General features: G+C 46.3%; 1 protein-coding gene and 1 long non-coding RNA gene across 50 annotated transcripts in view; one reads left to right on the top strand and one right to left on the bottom strand.

Moving 5' to 3' along the window:
* LOC121828100 (uncharacterized) overlaps positions 1 to 19,534 on the bottom strand; it is a 30,546-nt gene extending 11,012 nt beyond the window's left edge. The window contains exons 1-4 of one of the 5 annotated variants that reach the window (XR_013050112.1): positions 19,456 to 19,534; positions 12,468 to 12,559; positions 9,813 to 10,027; positions 5,053 to 5,168 (exon numbers count right to left, since the gene is read on the bottom strand). This is a non-coding gene — a long non-coding RNA (uncharacterized LOC121828100). Of the gene's footprint in view, positions 1 to 5,052; positions 5,169 to 7,796; positions 10,028 to 12,467; positions 12,560 to 19,455 lie in introns of those variants that run through there. The other 4 variants (XR_013050110.1, XR_006070565.2, XR_013050111.1 and 1 more) reach the window with 4 other exon arrangements.
* Cacna1c (calcium voltage-gated channel subunit alpha1 C) overlaps positions 1 to 22,306 on the top strand; it is a 658,960-nt gene that overhangs the window by 494,022 nt on the left and 142,632 nt on the right. For 29 of the 45 annotated variants that reach the window (XM_076567725.1, XM_076567727.1, XM_076567722.1 and 26 more), the window contains exons 8-9: positions 5,969 to 6,072; positions 13,767 to 13,939. In XM_076567725.1, coding sequence (XP_076423840.1) covers positions 5,969 to 6,072; positions 13,767 to 13,939 — 277 coding nt within the window. Of the gene's footprint in view, positions 1 to 5,968; positions 6,073 to 6,374; positions 6,479 to 13,766; positions 13,940 to 22,306 lie in introns of all 45 variants that reach the window. The other 16 variants (XM_076567723.1, XM_076567731.1, XM_076567768.1 and 13 more) reach the window with 1 other exon arrangement.

The raw sequence follows: 22,306 nt of genomic DNA, 5'->3' as shown, positions 1-22,306 counted from the left end.
CACCTGTGGGCCGTAGACCGTATGAGTGTACGGTGCTGGGCTTCAGAGTCTCATCGTGGGAGTCTCGGCCCATGCCTTCAGTCGCTGTTGGAAAGCCAGCTGTAGCATCAAATTGAGGGCAGGTGCAGGCAGGAGGGAGTAAGTCTAATCTACTTTGCTGATGGCCCTGGTGTACTTTTCTGATCTCTCCCTCCCTCCCCCTGCCTCACTGGAAGTCATTGATACCATCCCAGCCAGATGTGACCCTAAGATGCTGTCACGGTGACAGCCAGAGTGGGGACTGGGAAGAAGCACACAGAAGTAACTACCAATTTCGAGCAGCTGTGTTGTACCTTCTTCTCTCCCGGGGGTGTGATGGAGCTCAGGCTAAGGAGAGAAAAATTGTCAGAGGTGAAAGAGCGCCAGGATCTGAGGATGTCTCTCACTTCGATATTCCCAGCATCTTTCCAAAGCAATCAGACTATGGTGTGCACACATGTGCTTATGTGAGCTGTGTGTGCACGTGAGCACGCGCACACACATTGAGACTGTGTGCTCTGGTGGTTATTCATGATGGAGGCACCTCCTAGCTCAGTGCTCCTGCCTCTAATTACTTTGACCTTTCTGTGGCCATTTCATTTTCTATTCTCTTTCTCGCTCCTCCTCTCTTTCCCTTAGGCAGCCCTCCTTCTCAGCTCTAGATCTGTATCACTAACCAAGAGACTCAGATCTCAAAATGTTTTTTGCATCAAACATAGTCTTTCTAAGTATAAAAACCCTCCAGGCTGCCTCCACTAGTCCCGACTAGGAACTTAGTGTCCGAAGAGGAAGTTCTTCAAGCTGTGATGATGCAAGCTTGAGTTTGAAGCCCTAGAAATGGGACAAGCTGGATCTCCACAGTGCTAGGATGCTGCTGGATTCAAACCAGTCTGAGGCTAGTTCCCAGGGAACATGGTCATGTGGGTCTTCCACTCAGAAGGACGCCTTTCCCTTCAAGTGTAAAATACAAATCTAGACGACCCAGAGAGGAGCAGTGAAGACCCCTGTGTAGCAATGAATGGAACTCCCAGAGCTGGGGTCATTTTAAATACCCAAATAGCTGAATAGATGTTTCTAGGGAAAAGAAACTAAACCAAAACTCAAGCTCCTATGTAGTTTTCTTAGGAAATGACTCTTCAAACCAAAGCCTCACCATGTGCTCCCAGAATGCCCACATGTCAAAAGCACCAAGAGAAGGTAAAATCTAGAGTCAAACACCATCTCCATTGGTTTTCTTATCTTTTTTCAGATGTGGGAATCTTTTATAACCTTTGAGCCAAATAGCTGTTTAATACAGAGGATCTGCTACCCAAACAGTGTGCTGGTGATTATAAACACAACAATGAGGAGAATTAGTGTCTCTCAAAGTCTTCATCTACTTGCTCACTTATCCATTCATCCATTGTTTCCCTTCACTCATTTTACCAGTATTAGATAAATTCTTGCAGTTCAGTAATTCAATTTAACATATATTTATTGAGCATTTCTTATGTTCCCAGAAGCAGGGGCAGAGAAGAGGAGTTCAGAATATAAGGCATGCAGTGTTCACAAAGGAGTAAGGCTCCCTGATAGAATGGCAGGGCTGTACAGGTGATGGATCACTCTGGGGGGACATGGGAATTTTGGTCCTGAGGCTGGACAAGGAACCAGAGAGCAGATGCCCATACCTTGGGAAAGCATTCATTAGTAGCTTTGGCTATTGGAGTAAACCGTTTTACTGTCTTAGCAAACCTAAGAAACCGCTCTGATACCCAGAGGTTTCTTGCTCACTGTGTCTGGTGGCTGTGGGATATAGTTTCAGGCATCATCCAAGACCATACACCTGCCAGCAGTCCTTCCATCTGTAAGTCAGCTGTTCCCAACATAGTGCTCAGACTAGGATATCACTCTCCCTGCTCATATGCTCCGCATGAGGTCAGGACACTGGCCCATTGCTTTCAGAGCTTGTTTGAATGCATGCAGTTTGGTTTGCTGGCTTGCCTGATGTTAGGATCGGGTGTTTTTGCCTCCCTGAATGAGGCTTTTACTGTTCTGGCTGCCTAGGGAGTTTTCAGCAAAGAATGAGTAGGTACACAGGGCTGGAGCATTATTCAACTTGCTTCTTACTCTGTGACCCATGTGGTGGCCACTCATGTTCCAGGCAACATAGGTCATCAAGAGCAACCAACGTTGAGCTCTTGCCCTGAGGACATTCACTGACACCAGAGACACTGAGTGGGAAGAACTGTGGCTTTTATGACTTGCACCTGCTCTTTGACAGACAATGGCCTCTCGTGGTACTTGTGGAAACCATCTAGTCTCTAGATCCACAGTGCTTGGACTGAAGAGAAGGTACACATGGTGTGGAAATAAGCTTGGATCAGAGAGGCTTTGAGAAGTTCATGGTGGAAGTATTGCCTCTCCTATTTTTTTCCCCTAAGGAAGGTACAAGATGGGTCTTTCACCAGTTAGATGCTAGTTTCAGAAAGGACTTTGGTATTTTCCCTCTAGTATTCCCTTGGTTTGGTCTGGGCTGAAAGAAAGGCTCTGTGTCTGTTTCAGCAAAGGAAGAGCCATCCGTAGTCTCAGGTCTGGGGCTCCTGAAAACTGCTTGACCTTGGGCACGAGGAGCCAAGACATCTCTCACCTTCTTTAGAAAAGCTACAGAGCTCTCTCTGTGGCAGACCCAAGACCTGCCCTGTTTGCCTCTCCAGATAAGGGTGACAGCAGGCTGGGTCCTTTTTCGGTGTGGCTTTATTTTTCTTTTTTTCTGAGTAGATCTGTTCCCAGATCGGAGATAAGGACCATGTCACTCCAGCATCACCCTACTTAAGAGACAGCCACAAATGTGTGCTCTCCACCCAGTCTGCCCGAAAATGTGTGGTGCTTTCCACTGCAGTCCTTGATGAAGCTAAGTCTTGTGTGACCCAGAGGAAAGGACCCCCCAGACTAATCAAGAACCCAAGGGAACCTCTAAGGCAAAAGGGGGCTTGTGCTGCCGGCAGGGCAGTTTAGGGGGAAGGAAGCCAGAGGTATGCGCTCCAGAGGGGTGGCACACTGCGGCGTGGTGCCTAGAGTGCTGTGTCTGTCTGTTTTCTGATTCGAGTCTATTATTCCCACCAGCTTTGCCTGCTCTCCCTAAACACAACAGAAGCACTTAGAGGAAAAGGGAGAGCCTGCTTCTGACTTATGTTAACCACAAAAAATGCTCATCACCCAAGGCCCAGCTTTCCCTAGAATCCCTCTCTTGGCAGGTGCCTAGCACCCCAGCTGGGGGTGCTCTCCACCCAGTTCTTTTACTACAGCCTCTAGTCCAATGCAACACCCACATCTTGCACATCGCACAGCAAGCACTTGGTGAATAAAGGTGGATGCTAGTGAGCAGGCGCCAGGCTCCTGTGCAGGCCCCATGTTACAGTGGCATGTGCAGGCCCTGGCGTGATAAAGCCTTACGGCTGGGTCCATGGCTCCCTTGCCTTTCTCTCCCTAGTTCTGTTTCATCTTTCCTGCTTGTGTTGACTCGTTTGCTTTCCTCTTCCTAGCATGGAGACACACTGAACTTCTAGTTCCTCTAGTCCGGTGGCCTTGGTACTCTTAGCTCAGCGATTCCTCCTGGTCAAGGAAGAGCCCTGGGAACAGAACCATATAAAGACCGACTGTCCCACCTCAGCTAGTCACTGCTGCTTTCCTGGATATTTCACTCTTTCCTTCACAACCATTCCATAGCTAGGAAGGCTGTGTATATGCTTCTAACAATGGCCAAGTCCGGAAGGGGGGGCTACCTACTGCTACCACTGGGTCATTTGGACCCCCTGACTTCCTGTTCCATAGCTGTCAGTGACGCCATCTTGCAAAGTCCACACAGCCCTGTCTGATCTGGCCCTTGCTTCTACAGCCTCATCTAGCTGTCCTTCTGTACTTCCTGCTCTCCACTTCTTATTTCCTCCTCCAATTGCATCTCCTACCCTGTCTTTATCGTCGCTTTTTATGTCTATGTCCCCAGCTACCGGGGACTTCCTATGTACAGTACAGAGCCTAGCAGGTCTTACGTTCATTGATCCCACTCAAACATTCCCTGAGTACCTATCCAATGCAAGGCACTGCTCCTGGCACTTGGGATTCACCAGTGACCTAAACAAACCAAAGCCACCTGTGCCCATGAAACCTACACTATGGCTTTTAAGACAACAAATGCCTGTTGTGACATGTAAGGAGCCCACACAGTCATAAAGTGATAAATGCTATGGAAAAATAGAGCAAGGCATGTGGGAATAGGGATGCTCAACAAATTGTTAAATTGAATTTCACTGCCATGTGGACATATGTGGGGAACTCTTCTGCACTGACTCAGCTCAAGCCAGTAAGCCACAGGCACATTTTTTTTACACAACGTCTCTAACCATAAAACAACAAGCCATGCAGAGCAGGCAGGTCTCGGAATGCTTCTCCATTGTTGGTCCTATCACACAGAGAACACATCTATAACTCAATTGAGACGCAAAGATAGAAATCAAATGGAGGCAGCCGTTAACAGTGTTTCATATTCCTTGGGAAGATCACTTGGGATGACCAGGACTACAGTCCTAATGCAGATGTGCTAACTACACTGAACTCCTAGGCTGTGAGACAAGACCTAGGAGTCTGCTTTGGTTGATTGTCCCAAATTGTCCCCATCTTAGGGCCCAGTGTCGTGGGGATGCATTATTACGTCCTTCCAGATACAACTGGTAGCATGAAGACAATGATATGTGTCAGGGGGTCCCCAAGCTTTGTGGTGTAGCCCACGTCCAGTTCATCTATAGTACTTGTAAGAGCGGTTACCACCCCCCAGAGCTCCAGGTTGAGATGGAATGTGAGCATTTCTAAAGGAGCACCTAATGATACTGGCACTTGAGGCCACATCTTGAGAGCTGCTGATAGAAATAAATCAGGAAGCTGGTACCTTAGAATCTAGAGTTTTATAAGCTAGGTTCACAAAAGACAACCTTGGGATTCATTGTTAGTAAACCAAAAGTAAAGTGTGTTTCGTGCTTGGAAAACATCAGAAGAAACAGATTTGAGAAGCTGAATCAGAATATATTTCCTCTTTGATAGAAACACTGTCCTGTGACTTGTCTTCACACTGCCTCCTGCCTGAAGTATAGGGGACATCTGACAGCCACATCCAGGAGCTGTAGGGAGAGGATGGAAGTCAGGGGACAGGGAGTTCTGAAGAGATTCTCACAGCAAACTCCCCACAGCCCGAAGGAGGCAGTTCTGTCTCCCATTGCCTCCAATTCCTGCAGGCGTTTGTGACTTGCCACAGAGGGTCTCCATCAACCCATCAGTCACAGGCTCGGCACCCCCTCCGTCTAGGCTGTGGTGTCAGGGATAAGGCCCCTTCTCTGACACATAAGCCAGGGAGGGCACTGCCTTACCTGCTCATCTGCCTGTGACACACTCACGTTGAGCACTCTATTGCCCAGACCCCAGGAATGGAGATCACTTTCTCATGTGACGTAAGCTTCAGTCTCTAGCCCTGTCAGTAAAGCCGGCCCTTTTCACAACCCAAGGTCAGCCCTCCTTAGGGTACAGCTTAAGATGTAATAGCTATAGAAGCCCAGATGAACTAAGCCCGTTCTAGGATGGAAAAAACATGTTTTGTGAGGTGGCCCACCTTCCTAGACAAGTGAGTAGAAAGGCACTAGGATTCTGTTTGTTTTCCAGAAGACTAAGCAGCAGGAGAAGTCAGGCAAGACCCCCCCACACACACTCCTGAGCGACACTGATCAGGTCCTTGTAGCTCAGGTCAAGGTTGTAGGGAAGGAATTTAAATAGGGAGGAAGCCAAGTATAATGGCAGGTGCTGATCCACTTACCCAAACCCCAGTTGAGCGAGCCCCTTTGCTTCCTGTTGATCTGTTCACACTCCCGCCTGTCTGTCTCGCCCTCTACTCTGCTTGCCCTGTCCTAACTCTCCTTCGTCTTTCCAGATGCAGGACGCTATGGGCTATGAGTTGCCCTGGGTGTATTTTGTCAGTCTGGTCATCTTTGGATCCTTTTTCGTTCTAAATCTGGTTCTCGGTGTTTTGAGCGGGTAAGCTGACCATTTCTGTGTCCTCTTTACCATGCAGCCGAGCAAGGTCCCAGGTTCCACTGCGTTCAATGCAGAATCCTCAGAGACAGGACCCTAACAGGCCCAGGAAAACGGGAAAAAAAATTCTCCATGCAAGCACAGATTCTGACCATTGGCTGCACAGGCAGTTTGGGCCTTCTGAGTTGCACATTGAGGATCCCGGGTCCCACGCTGCTCAGCTCAGCGCTGGGGAGCCGGTGGCTGGCGCTTGGCCGTGCTCGGTTGCTGTGTGTGCCTGACTAACTATCATTCCATTCTTCCAGGTCAATGATGCCGTAGGAAGGGACTGGCCCTGGATCTATTTTGTTACACTAATCATCATAGGGTCATTTTTTGTACTTAACTTGGTTCTCGGTGTTCTTAGCGGGTAAGCAGGACCAAGGAAATGGTCTTGATTTTTCCATTCATTTTTATTTATTCTTTCTGCTATTCCTGGCACTATTCTGTTTCTGGCTCTGATGAACCTGGGATAAAGGGTCACTCAGGAGCCTCGAAGTGAAGGTCTTTGGCCTGACTGTGAAGAGGGTCGACTGCATAGGAATTAACTCATTGGTATGAGTGGTGGACCCTGAAGAAGAAACACCCAGTCCCACCCCTATCCCAACATACACACCAATCCCTTCCCAGTTCTAGTAGCTGCTCAGATAGTCAAGCTGCTTCCCCTTGTGCCCTGCTCACTCACCCTGAGTAGCAGCACAGAAAGACCCCTGAGTGGGAAGGACTTCCCAACAGGAATCTATAAGAACATTCACGCACACACACAACACTCACAGTGTCCTTGAAAATAAACACTGGTCTGATGTCATGAACCAGTTACCATCTGCAGGAAAATAATACAGACTTTAAATCACTTTTATTTAGTGAATGCCAGAGAAGGAAGAGTTGGGGTTTTGGCCCAGCATTGTCAAAAACAGAAACTCTGTGGCTGTGTGTGTGTGTGTGTGTGTGTGTGTGTGTGTGTGTATGTGTGTGTGCAAGCAAATACTAGTTCTCATCTCAAGGCCAAGCAGTCCATCACTGATGTTTACTTTTCTGAATGCAAAGGACAAGTAACTATTTAAAGCCACAGGTTACTATTACGAGGGTGCAGATGAGGCATAATTTATCTTCCTTTAAATCTAGCTAGATGGCCACAGACATAAACCTACCTGTTTTTAGCCCTTGCTCAGATGCAGTAAGAAATGAAAGAATCGCTCATGGTTGGGGCATCAAGTGACCCCAAGGATGGCCCCCTTCTCATCATGAAAGCCACTTACTTTTTTACTAGCTCATGTCAGCCATGCCAAGACCTGACACCTAAAGGCTCCTGGTGACCCTCGGGCCCTCTGGTAGGGGACCTACCTACTGACTTTGTTATAGCGGGAGGCAGGTGGGGGATCTGTTTCTGCTCTGCTGGGATAGGCCCGCTGCTTTCCTCGTCTTCTCAGACACCTAGGGACTTCCTGCTGGGGGCAGTTCAGGAAGAAGGAAGGCTACTGTCAGTGCAGACTGGCATGGCCAGGGCATGGGGTTCAGTCTAGAATAGACTGAAGAAAAGATCCTCCTCCTCCTCCCTTACCCCTCCCATGGCCCTGGATGGCATCTTGCCTTTTGCCAAGGTAAGACCACATAAGGGAGCAAGATGAAAGGGAGACGGAGTAATATATAAGTTCCTAGTTAGCTGCCTGGAGGGGACAGGGGGTTCGTTTTCATCTTCCAACACAAGAAAATGGCCTGTTGTTTATACATGAATCTCACAGACAGCATTGGAAAAAAATCAAACTCATTATCCCCTTTGAAGACAGAAACTTGGCTTTCATAGCTCTGTATTTGCTGGATGCATAGTATCTGGCAACTTCATCTTTTTAAGCCTTCGTTTTCCATGTCAAAAAATGAAGATAACGTCAACTCGTAGGTGGTTGTCACTGAAGAGTGAGCAGGAATGTCCATGTAGAGTACTTAGGTGGTTGTCACTGTAGAGTGAGCAGGAATGTCCATGTAGAGTACTTAGGTGGTTGTCACTGTAGAGTGAACAGGAATGTCCACGTAGAGTACTTAAAGCAAGGGCTAGGATGTGGCCCTGGCAGTGCTGGAACTGCGATGCTTACTTTGACTTTTCTTTTAAGATAAGTAGCACGAGCCAAGAGAAGTCACTTTGCTGGCACTCAGCAGACCTGGGCCTGGAGTCTCAGTTTGGCCCCTGTTTTCTTATGGCCCCTGCTTCATCTACATTGAGTGAGTTTAGTTTTAGCATAGTCCAGAGCTCTAAGCCAAAAGAGAAAAAAAAAAACTTTAAATTCCATTTTCTTTCCTCAGATGTTAAGAACCAAATCTTAGCATGTAAAATTCCTCCAGGAAGCCAATATGGAGAATGAGGACCAACCTCCAAAGGCCCCTTCTTCAGCTTACAGCCATTGCTGTCCCCTCCTCCCAGAGGAATGACCAGGCTGCTAGTGTCAGAGGAGCAGCAGCTGATGCAGAAGGGAAGGTCATTTTGATAGCACACCTTGATCTCATTTAGATCGAATGAGGATAGATGTACAGAATCCACAATTCTGATGCTTAGTGGTTTTCAGAACACTTAATTAGCATAGGACAGGAATATAGAGTCTCTTTAACCTTTGCATCTGTGATCCAGCGTTCAATTGGTCTGTTCTGGAGCATTCTAGTACCTGGCCATTCTCAAAGTTACAGCATGCTTCTGGCAGCTCCAGAAACATTCATGGACCCTTTGCCCAGCCAGGTAGGTGTCTGTAAACAGTTGTCTTCCCCTTCTGGCTTTGTGCCAAAGGCCAGTTTCTCCAAGCGTGTTGCCTCTAACCTGGGCCGTGTCAAACCTGGAAACAGGCTCCTGTTGTTTGACCACAGTGGTGATGGTTTGGAGTTGGCAACTTGATTAATCAGGAAAACAGTGTTATAGTTAACCACAAGTGTTTGGGGAAACACCCACTCATTCAACAGTTAGACTTTAATTAGACCAACCTTCCAGAATATTCAGAAAGTCTTAGAGCCCATGAAATGCACTACCCCAAGGATAGCATGAACAGTCTCCCCCAAACTGTGCCAAGGCCTGCACTCTGCATATCTCATATATTAGTCTATTTAGTATCCATAACAACTCCATGAACTGGATGCTATTCATATTTCCATTTCACAGAATAAAAGAATGAGGTTTAGATGAGGAAGCCACATCCATTCTGATGGGAAAAAATTAGAGGATGGAGGGCTGGGCCAGAACATCGCAGTCCACAGGCTCTTCCTATAAATCCATGCTACTCCTGCCCTAACCCATTGCAGGAGGAAGTGGGGTGGTAAAAGTCAGACATTACGAAAGTGGGAGGGTGCAGGAGAGATGTGGAAGAAGCAGTCCACCAGCTTCTGGACACAGCCAGGGAACAGAAAAGGTCCAACCTGGAAAATGCTGCCTGGCTGGCCCAGTAGGGGCAGGTGTTCAGACTGGAAACTCTACAGAACTTGATGGGCCCTGAGAGCAGAGGCAACACCACCGTGGCTGTGAGGTATTCTGTGACTGGAGAGTTGGGGTGTGAACCCTATATCCACCAATGAATAATACTCTTTTACAGCCCAATGACGTAACTCATCCTCATAAACTGTGTCCTTTAGCCAGCAAGGAAAGTGTGCTCGGTGTGTGCTGCTCAGAGTAGGGATGGCATTCCATACAGTTTCTATTGTAAAAGTAGAAATTCCAAGATTTTGGTTACCTGAGGGTTCTGCATCCTTTATCTGCAATCCTCACATATCCAGAAAGCCTGCCTTCTGATGAGACCACATAGTATGAAGAACACACAGCTCTTGAACTCTTTTCAGAAATCTTCCAAGTTATGTAGTGATCTTCAAATCTACCCTATGCAAGGCACAGGACTGCATCAATACAGGTAACAATTGGATTAGAAATCCAGAAAGTCCAGTCGCTAACCTGTTAGAATAGAAACAACAGTTGACAATGAAACTTGAAATTGTATTTGAAGCCGTGGATGGGGGAGTAGAAGCCTGTACTCTGAAGTCTGGGCCTTTGGATGAGTCTGTACCTAGGATCTCTTACCTGGGTAACTGCCCCATCCTTTTCCACATCAGGAGATAGTCATGTCTCTTGCTTACAAAAGCAGAGTCCCCAATGGGTGGAACAGTTACAGCCTGAAAGGATACCTGGAATATAATGCCAGTGTTAAGACAACACAATCCAGAGCAAGAAGGAGGCCAGCACATGCTATGGCAGCCACAGAAGTGGCCATCCGGAGTAGATTCTCACCGTTCAGTGGTTATGTTCTGCCGATTCCTGGTGGACAATGTACCAGTGAATGCTGGACCACCAATGCAAAGTGCAGAGTTAGATTCCTGCTAATGAGTATCTGGTCACATTGGTAACCCATTAAAACATCGCCCGGTGTGTGTTTCTGTCCACAACTTATTTAGTAACTGTCACCCATGCATTAACATTAGACTCACAGCCATCAGCACTGGAATTCTAAATGAGCTTATCTAACAGTTTCTCTGTAAGACAAGTCACAGCCTTCTCAATCATTAGAGCTGTGCTTGGGCCTTTTAAGCAGCAAAATCTCTAACAAACAGCACAAAAGTACACAACACCCACACACACACACACACACACACACACACACACACACACACACTAGACTGACCCTGAAGAAAGACATTTGCTTACATTATGGCAACTGAATTATGGAGAGCACTTTAAAGTACTTTATGTTGTCTGACCTCAGTAGGGAGCATGGGACTTTTTTTGTGTGTGGGTTTTTTTTTTTTTTGCCACTCCATGCATATCTACACATGATTGAAAGTGCCATGAGCATTGATTGGGGGTTTGCAAACAAATTTTAGCAAACCCCCAAATAGCAGAGTTATGGTTTATCTATTCAGTATTGATTTTCAAAGGGCCAAGTGTCCCACATGATTCGCCCCAACCACAACCTGTTGCATGCTTCACGTGACTCAGCACTGACCACCCCTCCTCCCATGTTTTATCTTGGCCATTGCTAGTGACAGATGCACTCCTGCCTTGTGACAAATCTCACACTAGTAACTGATTGTCTTGCTGACTCTGGCCCCTGGGCTGGGCACAGCCTGTCAGGCTGGGGTTTCATGTCTTCATCAGCTCAGACTCCAGAGCAGGCACATGGCTGGCATCCAGGAGAGGAAAGAGACCCAGAGGCTGCCATCCAGTGCATCACTGTCACATGGCCAGCATCCAGGAAAGGAAAGAAAACTGGTGGCTGTCACCAGTGCATCACCACCATGTGCAGCCTGGAGTTCCACACAGCCACGATCTGGCTGCATCCCTGCCCGTGGCACCATCAAAGCCCCATGTTGCCTTGCTGCTCAGGCCACATCTTCATCCTGCCACAGCGTGCCCTTCCTCTACAGGAGCAAAAGAGGGCAAGGCTCATAGAAACATGCAACCACCCTCTTGGCCTTTGTCCCCTATGACTGTTCACGTAGATTTCCCATGGTTCTGAAGGTGTAGACAGTGAGCTTCCACTCCAAGGGCAGATGCTGTAAAACAGGACCAGGACCACTTCCTAACTCCAGATGAATCTAGGGCCTGTTCTTCCAATGCTATAAGAGAGGTGGTAGGCGTCTGATAACCAGAGCTGAACTCTCTGAAATTATCCAGAACTAAATGACTCCCTTAGCAACTTCATCCCTTTGAAACTCACTCAAACCCACTCCAGGGTAAAGGAAGGAAAAAAGCACATGGCTGTAGCAGAAAGATTGTAAAAAAGGATCCTCAAGGTACTGGGTTTTTTGCTTTGTTTTTAGTTTATTTACCTAGGGAGGGAGTGCACTCTGAATCTATTGTCTCTAGAGAGTGAGGTCAAGGTAGGGGAGGCATGTGTAAAGTAAGAAGGGAAGGCAAGAAGGGGCTGACATCTTTCCATGGCCACCCCAATAACAAAAGCAGGTGAGCAAAGCCAAGCCAGATTCTACCTTCACCATGATCTGCCAATCTAGAGCCTCTTGCCTGGCATACAGCTTTCTGGGAAGGAGATAAAAGTGCCCACTACTTGGCAGAAAGCCCAAGAAATAGCAAGTTCAATCCAATTATAATCGGATTCAATCAGATTTGAGAAGAAAATTCAATCCAAACCAGAGTATTGTTAAGGACATAGTTGAAGAAGCCTCGTTAGCTTGAGGGCCCCCGATTCTCCCAATTAAAACATTCCCTGGGCTCCTCCCAGGTCTCAACCCCATTTCACTACAATAGTGAGAGTGTGAAAGCCTGAATATTGCCAAACACCACAGACAAAATGCAATGTGGTGGTGACAGAGTCTCCCATATATGACACTGGGCTTCACTGATCCTTTTGTCCCCCAAGGTTTATAGGTGATATGATTACCTCCAAGGTGCCTTTCCTCTGCAATCACCAAGCTTGTGTGCGAAGCTCTATTGACTGGGTTCCATAGCTGGTTGCCCTGATTCGGGTTCTTACTGAGAAGAAAAGCAAGAACCATGGCCCAGGGATTAGTCAAGACACCAGAGAATTCACATGCACACCCCACCCACCCTATCCCCAACCTACCACCAAGAACCCCAATTTCAGTGGGTCAAAAACCCAAATAAAACAAACTCTCCTGCTACCCATAGAAAGAAGGGGCTCACACCCGCTATGGCACCTGGGAACTAACTTATCTGTCGTTGCCTCTGCTCCAAGCCCTAGCCTTGCTTAAAGTGAATTCAGAGCTAGAGAAAAGGACTATGTCAGAGACAAATAAGAATGTCCTCTATGGTTCTTTCTTCTAGCAAGTCCCAAGCAAACTACAATATCTGTTATTGCTTTAAACTGCAACATTAACTTTGATACCATCTGCATTTTACATATTTTTCTATCCTGGATAGATTGCTTTAACCCAAATAGCAGGCCCCAGGGTATTTTCTTGTGTTTGGAATCCTTATGGGTATCCATGTGGGTTGAATTCCCTCCAGGCATGCTAAGAACTGTAGAGTGAATTGTAGCCATGAGGACAGAGATTGAAGAGATCAAACCTACTGGACCCCTAGACAATGGGGGTACTGGTAAAAATTTACTGCCCTTCTGTGGGGAAATGCCCTGATCAATTAATTGCATTGGCTAGCTTTCATGGTGTAAATATTCCAAACTTAGCCGTTATCATACTATCAAGGAGACATCACTGAAGCCAGAGTTGGAAAAAGAAGGCATTATTGGCTTAGAGACCCAGTACAAGTAAGTGGGCTCTGTCATCACTGGGTCCTAATAATCTGTGTCATTTGAAGATGCTTTGTCATTTTTTAAAAAAGGTATGACCTAATCCTGGGTGGCACGTGTTTCCTTGTTGTAGAGGGGCAGTAGAGTGACTGGAAGGGGTCTCCGGATCTTTGGAGAATAGCTGTTATTCACAGGCAAAACCTATTACGATCTAGAAAGTGAATGGACAACCCTCATCCCTATAGATTTTCCCAGCCTGTGTCAAGGGCATGCTCTCAGTGCTCCCCGCTCTTGTGGGAGTGAAGACAGAACTGGGTGCTGGAGGTAGCTGTCTGTAGAAAGGGGGTGATTTGGAAAGGGTTCTCCGCACAAAGCAATTAATACCTGCCTTGTCTCCCCTTCTCTCCATCTTCCCTCCCGGATGGACTCTCTGTGCTGCCCTGCCCTCCCCTCCCCTCCCTCTCACACTAGAGAGTTTTCCAAAGAGAGGGAGAAAGCCAAAGCTCGGGGGGATTTCCAGAAGCTTCGAGAGAAGCAGCAGCTAGAAGAAGATCTCAAAGGCTACCTGGATTGGATCACCCAAGCAGAAGACATTGACCCTGAGAACGAGGATGAGGGCATGGATGAAGACAAGCCCCGAAACAGTGAGCAACTACCTTCTCTTTGACTGGGGTCTGGGAGATGGGAAGAGCAGGGAGCCAGGAGAAGGCGTTTCATGCAGACCTTTCTTTCTAGCCTATAGTTGATGTTCCTGGAGGAACATTGTTAATGGTTGCTGTCATAGGAATTAGTCAGATGGGCAATTAGTGCCATTGATGTAGAGAACCTCATGTTCCATATAGAAGCTTTGACCTGAAAACACAGTTGAGTTTGTGCTAAGGTAAGTGAGACATGCCTTTCCTATGGGCTCTGTCCCTTGAGGTGGGGGGCAGGTATCCTGTTCCTGTTTTTTGGGAACAGTTTTCACTAGCCAGCTGCTTGGAAAAAATGTGTGCTGGGAAGGATTCTCTCCACACTGGCAGTGGCCTTCCAGGTTCCCTCCGGATTTTTCCACAGGAACGGAGTGAACATTTTCATTGAGTTGGTAAGTCATAGTCAAGGATCCAAGGAAATGCTTCTGGGAAGGATGGAGGAAACACAGGAATCCATTTAGATTATAAATATAGAGTCAAATCTCTTCCACTGGGTTTTCTCATGGCATATTGCTGGAAAACCCACAGAAGGGATAAAAATGGGAACAACAGGTAAATGTTTAAGATAACAAATCATGGAAAGTCAAGCTTAAATCTGATTAGCCCAGTAGTTTTCAGAGTGGGATCCTTGAATCAATGGTGGCATATGGAACTTAGTAGAAATGCAAACTCTTAGGATCCTGCCCAAACCCACTGACGAAGGAGCCTAGGGTGAGTTAACCAAGGGTTGTGATGTACAGTGAGTTTTAGAACCATTAGGTTCTAAACTGTGCATTGTAACAGGTCTTCCTTTGGACCACCAGCTCCCAAATAATGATATGGAGACTCTTTATTAATTATAAAAGCTTGGCCTTAGTGTAGCCTTGTTCCCAACTAGCTCTTAAAACTTAAATTAACCTGTTTATATTAACCTATGTTCTGCCATGAGGCTTATTACTGCTCCCTGGTACCGTGTGTCCCATTTCCTCCATGTCTGGCTAGCAAATCTCCTGCCTGAGATTTTTTCTCAGAGTTCCTATCTCTGCCTGGAAGTCTCACCTGTCCTCTTCCTGCCTAGCTATTGGCCATTCAGCTCTTTATTAAACCAATCAGAAGATGCCTTAGGCAGGTGAGATAAAACAGAGACACAACTTTACACAGTGTATCAAAAGATTATCCCAACAGTGCATGCTTCCTGTGACCTTGATCTCTGTGGATCTAATATCCTGCTTCTTCTGTGCTCAGCATTTCTCTTGCATTTTGTATGTTTGAATAGTTGTATTTCTGTCCTTCCAAGCAGCATGATTTAAAGACAAATTTTCTTAAACATTGTGCAAGCATTGAGCCATGTGGGTGAGGGCAGCAAGATAGAATCTGCACCTAAGCAGAGAGGGACTCAGAAGAGATTCTGCCTGAGAAGAACAGGTGGAGGGAGAAGACAGCCAAGGGTGTGAGCAGACTCTCGCTCTCTCACTCCAAAGACCGATGTCACAAATCTATCAACTACTCCCTTCCCAGTAACCCTGCTCAAGGTACAAAGACAAAATTAAAACACAGAAACAGCAAGGGACTGGTAACAGCGTAATTTAATAACCCAAGGAAGCCTTCATGCTCCACTAAGTAGTTTTGCAAGCTGGAAGATAGGGCCTTTGACAGATTATTACAAGGAGCAATGGTGCCACTGAGGGTTTTTCTGGAAAAATGCATGACAGCTTCTGTTACATTGTTGATGAAACTGCAGGGCAGTTGATTAGTTTGTGGCATTGAGTGGAATAGTACACAAGTCTGTTGGCCTGTGAGTCACAGAAGGGCTTGCAGAGAGGTTGATGTCTTGGCTCTCTTTCTGCCCTTGCTCAGGATTAATCAGGATAAATATTTTGTTAGGATGTGTCATGTGGAAACGGGCAATACTCACAACATGCTTCACAGCCAGTTGCCATTCACAGAGACACAGGGTTATGTTTCCTGTTAAATTAAGAGCTTCCAAAAAACACACGCTGCTTCTCCATCTTGTCCTTTATAAGAGTGAATTCCAAGGAGAGTTCCCAGCCTGGGGCATACTTTGCTGTTGGAGCAGATTGTACTAACAGGCTTGTCCAGTAGCTGGTCATTGCTAAGGTTTCCTGAAGCCCAAACATGGATAGGGTTAGACTCCAGAGAGTCACCTCTCCCCATACTGCTTCCTTATGGCTGGAGGAACATTTGGAGTATGCTTCTTGTCCCTAGTCAGCCCTGTCCTAGGAAAACTGGAGTGGGATTCTAGAGCCTAACTAAATGGAAAGATGGAGGGATTGTTCCAGGGGGTGAGTCAGGGGAATGAAGATCCAAAGAAGCAAGAAATGGGAAGTACAGTAGTTAGACATGATAAAAGGGAATGGGAGACTCCAGAACAAAGTTGGAAGGAGCCCATAGGATTCCCAATAAATATGGAGTAGATGAAATTCAATGATCAGATTCAAGGAAGACCTTGCAAAGAGTAAACATTTAGTTCATTTGTGGATGGATGAAAAGATGAACTGGATTCTAGGTTTATAGACAGTTTACTGTTTATGTATAGTTTACTTGCAGAAAAGGCAATTCTGTGGCTTGGAAAATATATTCTTCTCTTTAGGACTTCATGATTTGCCCTTTGAAGCAAATACAAAGGGAGAAATGCTTGTGTTTTAATTAGTGTAGCTCTAGTTTGTGAAATGTCTAAAAGATTACACTATGGGATTCTTGCCAGTTCTCTTCAACTCAGAAATAAAATTTTGTGTGAGTGTGTGTGTATGTGTGTGTGTGTGTGAGAGAGAGAGAGGGGGGGGGAGGGAGGGAGGGAGGGAGGGAGGGAGGGAGGGAGGGCAGGAGACTGTATGTGTGTGTGCATGCACATCTGTGATAAATGTGTGTATCCCTGTGTGTGGATGCATACACACACCATCACATGCATGTGAAGGATAGGAAGAATGGGTCAACCTCAGGTATCATTCCTAAGGAGCCGTCCACCTTGTTTTCTTAGGCAGGGCTTTCACTAGGACCTGGGGCTAGTTGACTAGTTTGGTTAGCCAGAAAGCTGTAGGGATCTGCCTCTCTCCACTTCCTTATCACTGGGATTACCAGTGTTTGCTGCTCTGCCTGGGTTTTTGTGTGGATGCCAAGAATGGAACTCAGGTCCTCATGCTTGTGCATCAAGCATATTACCAACCGAGCTGTCACGCCTGCTCACAAAGCTGAGAGAAGGTGTGTGATTACTTCATCACACTTCCGGTGACCCCGCCTCTGCCCCAGCCAGCATCCCTATCAGCACAGACCACTAGTGCCAGTCACTTGGAGGCAATGCTCGATGCATTGTGGGGACAACTCAGTGACACATCATTGTGCAGTAGCTGAACAAACCTAAGTGGGCCTGTCAGTCAGCTTTCCTAAGAAAGCCACTGAGAGAGAGGTGGAAGAATTAGAGGTTGGAAGATAACAGAGAAAAAGCATTTAGTTGGGAGATTTTTCCCTTGAAAGAAAATTAGAGAAAATTGAGTAAACTATGTACAGTTAACTCTATATAAACATAGACTCCAGTTATTCTTGCCAGCCATCCAGCCCGCTGTAAATTAAACATCTACCCATGCAGGCACTATTGTTGGCACTAGTGATATAATGGTGAAGAAAGCAGTTAAAACTCCCTGCCTTTGGAGAGGTTCTATTCAAACGGGTGGAGAATATATTAAACAGAATGTCAGAGTGATAAGTATTGCTGGGTTTTGGTGTTGGATAAGATGGTCATGGCACACTACTGAGAAGGATGTATCTAAATAAAGATTTGAAGGTAAAAAGGAAGCACACGGGTATTTGGAAAGAGATCGTTCCAGGGAGAGGGAAGGGTGATGTAAAAGGAAGGAGCATGACTGGTACATCTGAGAGCAGAAAAAAGGCTAGTTGGGTCTTGGGTAGAGGTGAGGCAGAATGTGGTGGAGAGGATGCCAGGGAAGCTGGGACAAGATTGTGTAGTTTGTTGACATGAGGTCCTGGATTTGGGCTGGAAGTAAGCCAGCAAGCCACTGGAGGTTTTGAGAAGAGCAGTGATGCAATCTGACATGCATTTAACAGGATCCCTGTGGACACCATGTGTAGAGGGAAATGGAGGCCACCAGGGCAGGAGCTAGCTGAGAGGAGATGCCCTGGAAATGATGGGATGTTATCTTGGCAATAATGGAGGCAGGAAGGTCAGAATTCATGATGACATCATTTGCTGATAGATGGGTTAGCTTACAGAGATCCGAGGACTCAGGCCTTCATGATCCCATAAAAGAGGGAAGAGGAGACTCGCTTTATCAGCCCAATGTAGCTGTGGCCCAAACAAGACCATAGCTGGATCCCAGTCTTTAATTGTGTCCCCCATCCACAGCCATGTCAGCACCAGGCCTTGCCACAGCAACTGCTCATAGACAGGCTTGACAAAGAAGGATGTGATAGATACTTAAGAGCCATTCCAAGACCATACATCCTAAGAAACAAGAAAGGGGCATTTGTAGTTTCCATGTGAGGGAGCAGTCTAGGTCTCCAGGTTCCTCTTCTGTCTGGTAAAGAATAAGATCTCACCACCCCATTGGCTGCTTCTAGCCTTCCTCTAGGCTTCAGTGAGCACCTGTTTCCAAGGCATCCCTGGAAGACTATTGCTGATACACACATCTCATTGTCATTGGTGGAGATGCCCTGCTCCAAGGACACAGTCCACTTTCCAGGTCCAGTCTCTATTGTGATAGAAGACACTAGAGGGAAAAGCTGGGTATAAAGATATGGGGAGCCAGCACTATGGCTCAGCAGGTGAAGGTACTTGCTGTGCATGCCTACACTCTGTGTTCTCTGTCTGGAACCCACACAATGGTTTGGAAGGAGAAAAATAACACCACAAAGTTGGCCTCTGACCTCCATGGTCACATTGATCACATGCACCCCCACCCACACAGACTAATAAATGCAATTTTTAAAAAGAGAGAATTGGGAATTTCTTCTCTTCAAGATAAAAAAAAATACATCTGTTAAATGTCTCCTCACATTGGAACTGCTCTCTCATATCACTAAGACAACTGACGTACAGACCCAGCCTTCTGAAATTTACCATAAGACATATTTATTTGGATGAGCAGATAAAGATGGGCACACAGTAGAACCAGACACGGAGCTTCTCCCCAGATAAGGGAGATTAAATATTTGGATGAGCGGTGGCTGGTAACGTGACTCTGTAGTGTCGCTTCTGCAATCATCATTAGCCAGCAGACCCATTTGCCTGCTGTGTGCCCTGCAGGACTCAGGATGATGCCTTATTGAAATACAGAAATCTGAGGGCCTAGGAGAGCTGCAGGTTGCCCACAAAGAGCCCCATGTGGTTTGCAAGCATAATCTGAATAGCATTGATTTACATTAGATATATGTCAAGGACATGAACATAATTATTTCAAAATATATTTTTTTAAAATGTAGTTATCTTATGGCCCGGGGTAGTCACATGTCTTTACCAGTGGCAGAGGTCCTTGAAAACTGGCTCAGATTTCAGGAGACATTCCACTTCCATTGTTTTCCTTGGTTCTCTTGACTGAGCACTCTGAAGTCAGCATGCTCCAGAGGCCACCCTGACCTCACAATGCTCCCAGGAGAATGAGGCCATTTAACCAGATGCAGGTCCTCAGGCCCCAGCAATTCAAGTGAGACCCCTAAGCCCTGAAAAGTTGCCTTCAGAATTGGGTAATCAAGTAGGAGCCCCAGATGAGAAACCGCTTCCTGGACTAATTATTAGAGAAGTCAGCTTTCTGAGTCCCAGATGCACAGAGTGCATGGATGAGCTCTGGTGAGGTCATCAGGACAGACCAAAACCAAAGAATTTGTTCAGATACTCTACAGGGGGAAAATGTTAGCCATCTACTCCATTACAAATAAACAAGCATTTGCTGCAGTTTAGGCTCATTCATAGTTCTTCCTCAGACCAACAGAAACTACTCCCATCAAAGATCTTCAGGACTCGCCAGATGGATAATGAATAGATGGGCTTTTTGAGGGAAGGGGTGTGAGTTGAGATGGTAACTCATTTAGTCCAGGCTGGTTTTGAACTCCTGATCCTTCTGCCTCTACCTCCCAAGTACTGAGATTATAGGCATGTGCCACCGTGCCCAGCTTAGATAAACTTTGTAAGGTTAAATGTTTATCATTTCTGAAAACATATTTGAATTCTGAGTTTCTTTGGTTTTGCTTATTTTATACACACACACACACACACACACACACACACACACACACACACACACACACACACACACAAAGACATAAAGAATGTTAAGACTTTTTAAAGTTTCTGGACATAGGACTTCTGGCTGGCCCTTAAATCATTCACTAAGGATAAGTCATCAGGGGTATGACACCGTCATTGTAATCATGAACTCAGTGATGCACTTATCTACACTGGGTCTGTCTATAGCCAGTCATGAATGGAGGCGAGGCTCTTGGGACTCTAGCCCTTCCCTAATGAAGGATAGCTGCTGATGGATTCTGGGAAGTGTATTATATTCAGATGTATACGCACTAGTGAGCCCACCAGGGTCCATTGGATTGTGTCATACTCATGGTCACTCAGAGGAGTGTCCTAGTTGAACCCAGTGGATTGTGAAACAAAAAGACATGGACACAGGAAAGGAATTGTGGGGAATGAAAGGACCAAGAGGGAGAAAAGAGAAGTTGGGGAGTGAGAGTATTCAGAATGTATTACATACAATTGTCAAGTAACAAATTTAATTAATAACAATAATAGAAAAAAGAGTGTCAAGACTGAGTTTAACTAATATGCCCCAGGCCTCGCTCTGAGAAGTCTAGCAGCTCATGTGGGAGACCAGGAAGTTACGTCAGCCACCTAGGTTTCCTGCTGACCTTTGCTTAGGCGTGATAGACCAGAGCTGTCCTCATTGCTCAGATTGAAGTGAAGAGACATGCTTCCATGCATGTCAGGCTGGCACCACCCTCACTGAACAGCTAGTGACAGCTGATAGTTGCTGGGTGCAAATCATTCTTTTTCCAGTGTGCAGCCATTGTTAGGTTTCTCATGTTCCAGTGGATGGCCCTACTGTACACATACAGGCAGCACAGATTGAACTTAATGAGTTACCCAAAACTAAGACGTGAAATTGGGAGGGGGACATGTTCGTAGGATTTAGAAGGGAGAAAATGGTAGATAGATATGGTCATGTTTCATTGTATGCAAGTATGAAAACTTCAAGAATAAACTGATATATATATATATATATATATATATATATATATATATATATATATATATATATATATTCTAACGTGCTTCCCCACACTCCCTTGGTGGTACAATGAAGGGGGAGATTGCTTGTTACAAACAAACCTTCCAGCTCTGCTGAGCTGTTTCCATGGCGCTTGGGTGATGCATATTAGCTTTAGCCCTAGGTGTCTTGAACAGACCTGGAGTGCTCATTCTAGTCTCAGACCGCTGAGGCATTCAAGGATGTCTAGAATCCTGCCATCCCTAGACCGCTGGAATGACACGGGATCCCTGCACAACAGTCTGTACCCCCAAAGCCACCTTGCTTTTTCCTCCAACCCCGCCATACCCCCCCCCACACACACACCTAACTTCTCTGCATGGAAAGCCTGGCCCACCGTTTAACTGTAAACCTTCCTCTCCTCTGCCACTGCTCTCAGCAGCTCTGCTCACTGCCCCCCCCCCCCCGCAGGACTGCATTCCCCTCCCTGAGCCCCGCATGCTCGCCCACCTGCTGCACAGCACTTCCTCAGTGGGACTGTGTCATTTGCGGTTTATCTGATGCTGTGCTGGGCTGTCCATTCTTAGAAGCAGCACCTCTGTTGGCCCAGCACTAGCAGAGCCTGGGGGAGCATGGGTGGACAGTAAATAGTGATTAGAAAGGGGGAGAAAACGAGGAAGAGTAGGGGCTTGGGCCAGAGTTGTCACTCTGTCAGATCTGAAGCCAGAGTAGGCCAGATATGGTCCAGCTGAGAATATGTAATGAATCAGATATGTAAATTAAGTTTACACACACACACACACACACACACACACACACACACACACACACACACACACACCCCTTTTTTAGTCTGGCAGCCTTTCTTTTACACTTTCCTGGGAGGGCAAGGCTATTCCATAATGCTTCTCTTTACATGTTTACCTCTTTTTTTTTTTTTTTTTTTTTTTTTTTTTTTGGTGTTTTCGAGACAGGGTTTCTCTGTGTAGCTTTGCGCCTTTCCTGGAACTCACTTGGTAGCCCAGGCTGGCCTCGAACTCACAGAGATCCGCCTGGCTCTGCCTCCCGAGTGCTGGGATTAAAGGCGTGCGCC

The sequence above is a fragment of the Peromyscus maniculatus genome, chromosome 3 (assembly GCF_049852395.1).
Source record: "Peromyscus maniculatus bairdii isolate BWxNUB_F1_BW_parent chromosome 3, HU_Pman_BW_mat_3.1, whole genome shotgun sequence".
Taxonomy (NCBI): Eukaryota; Metazoa; Chordata; class Mammalia; order Rodentia; family Cricetidae; genus Peromyscus; species Peromyscus maniculatus.
Note: the sequence above shows the minus strand (reverse complement) of the source record. Positions and strands in the feature narration are given on the sequence as shown.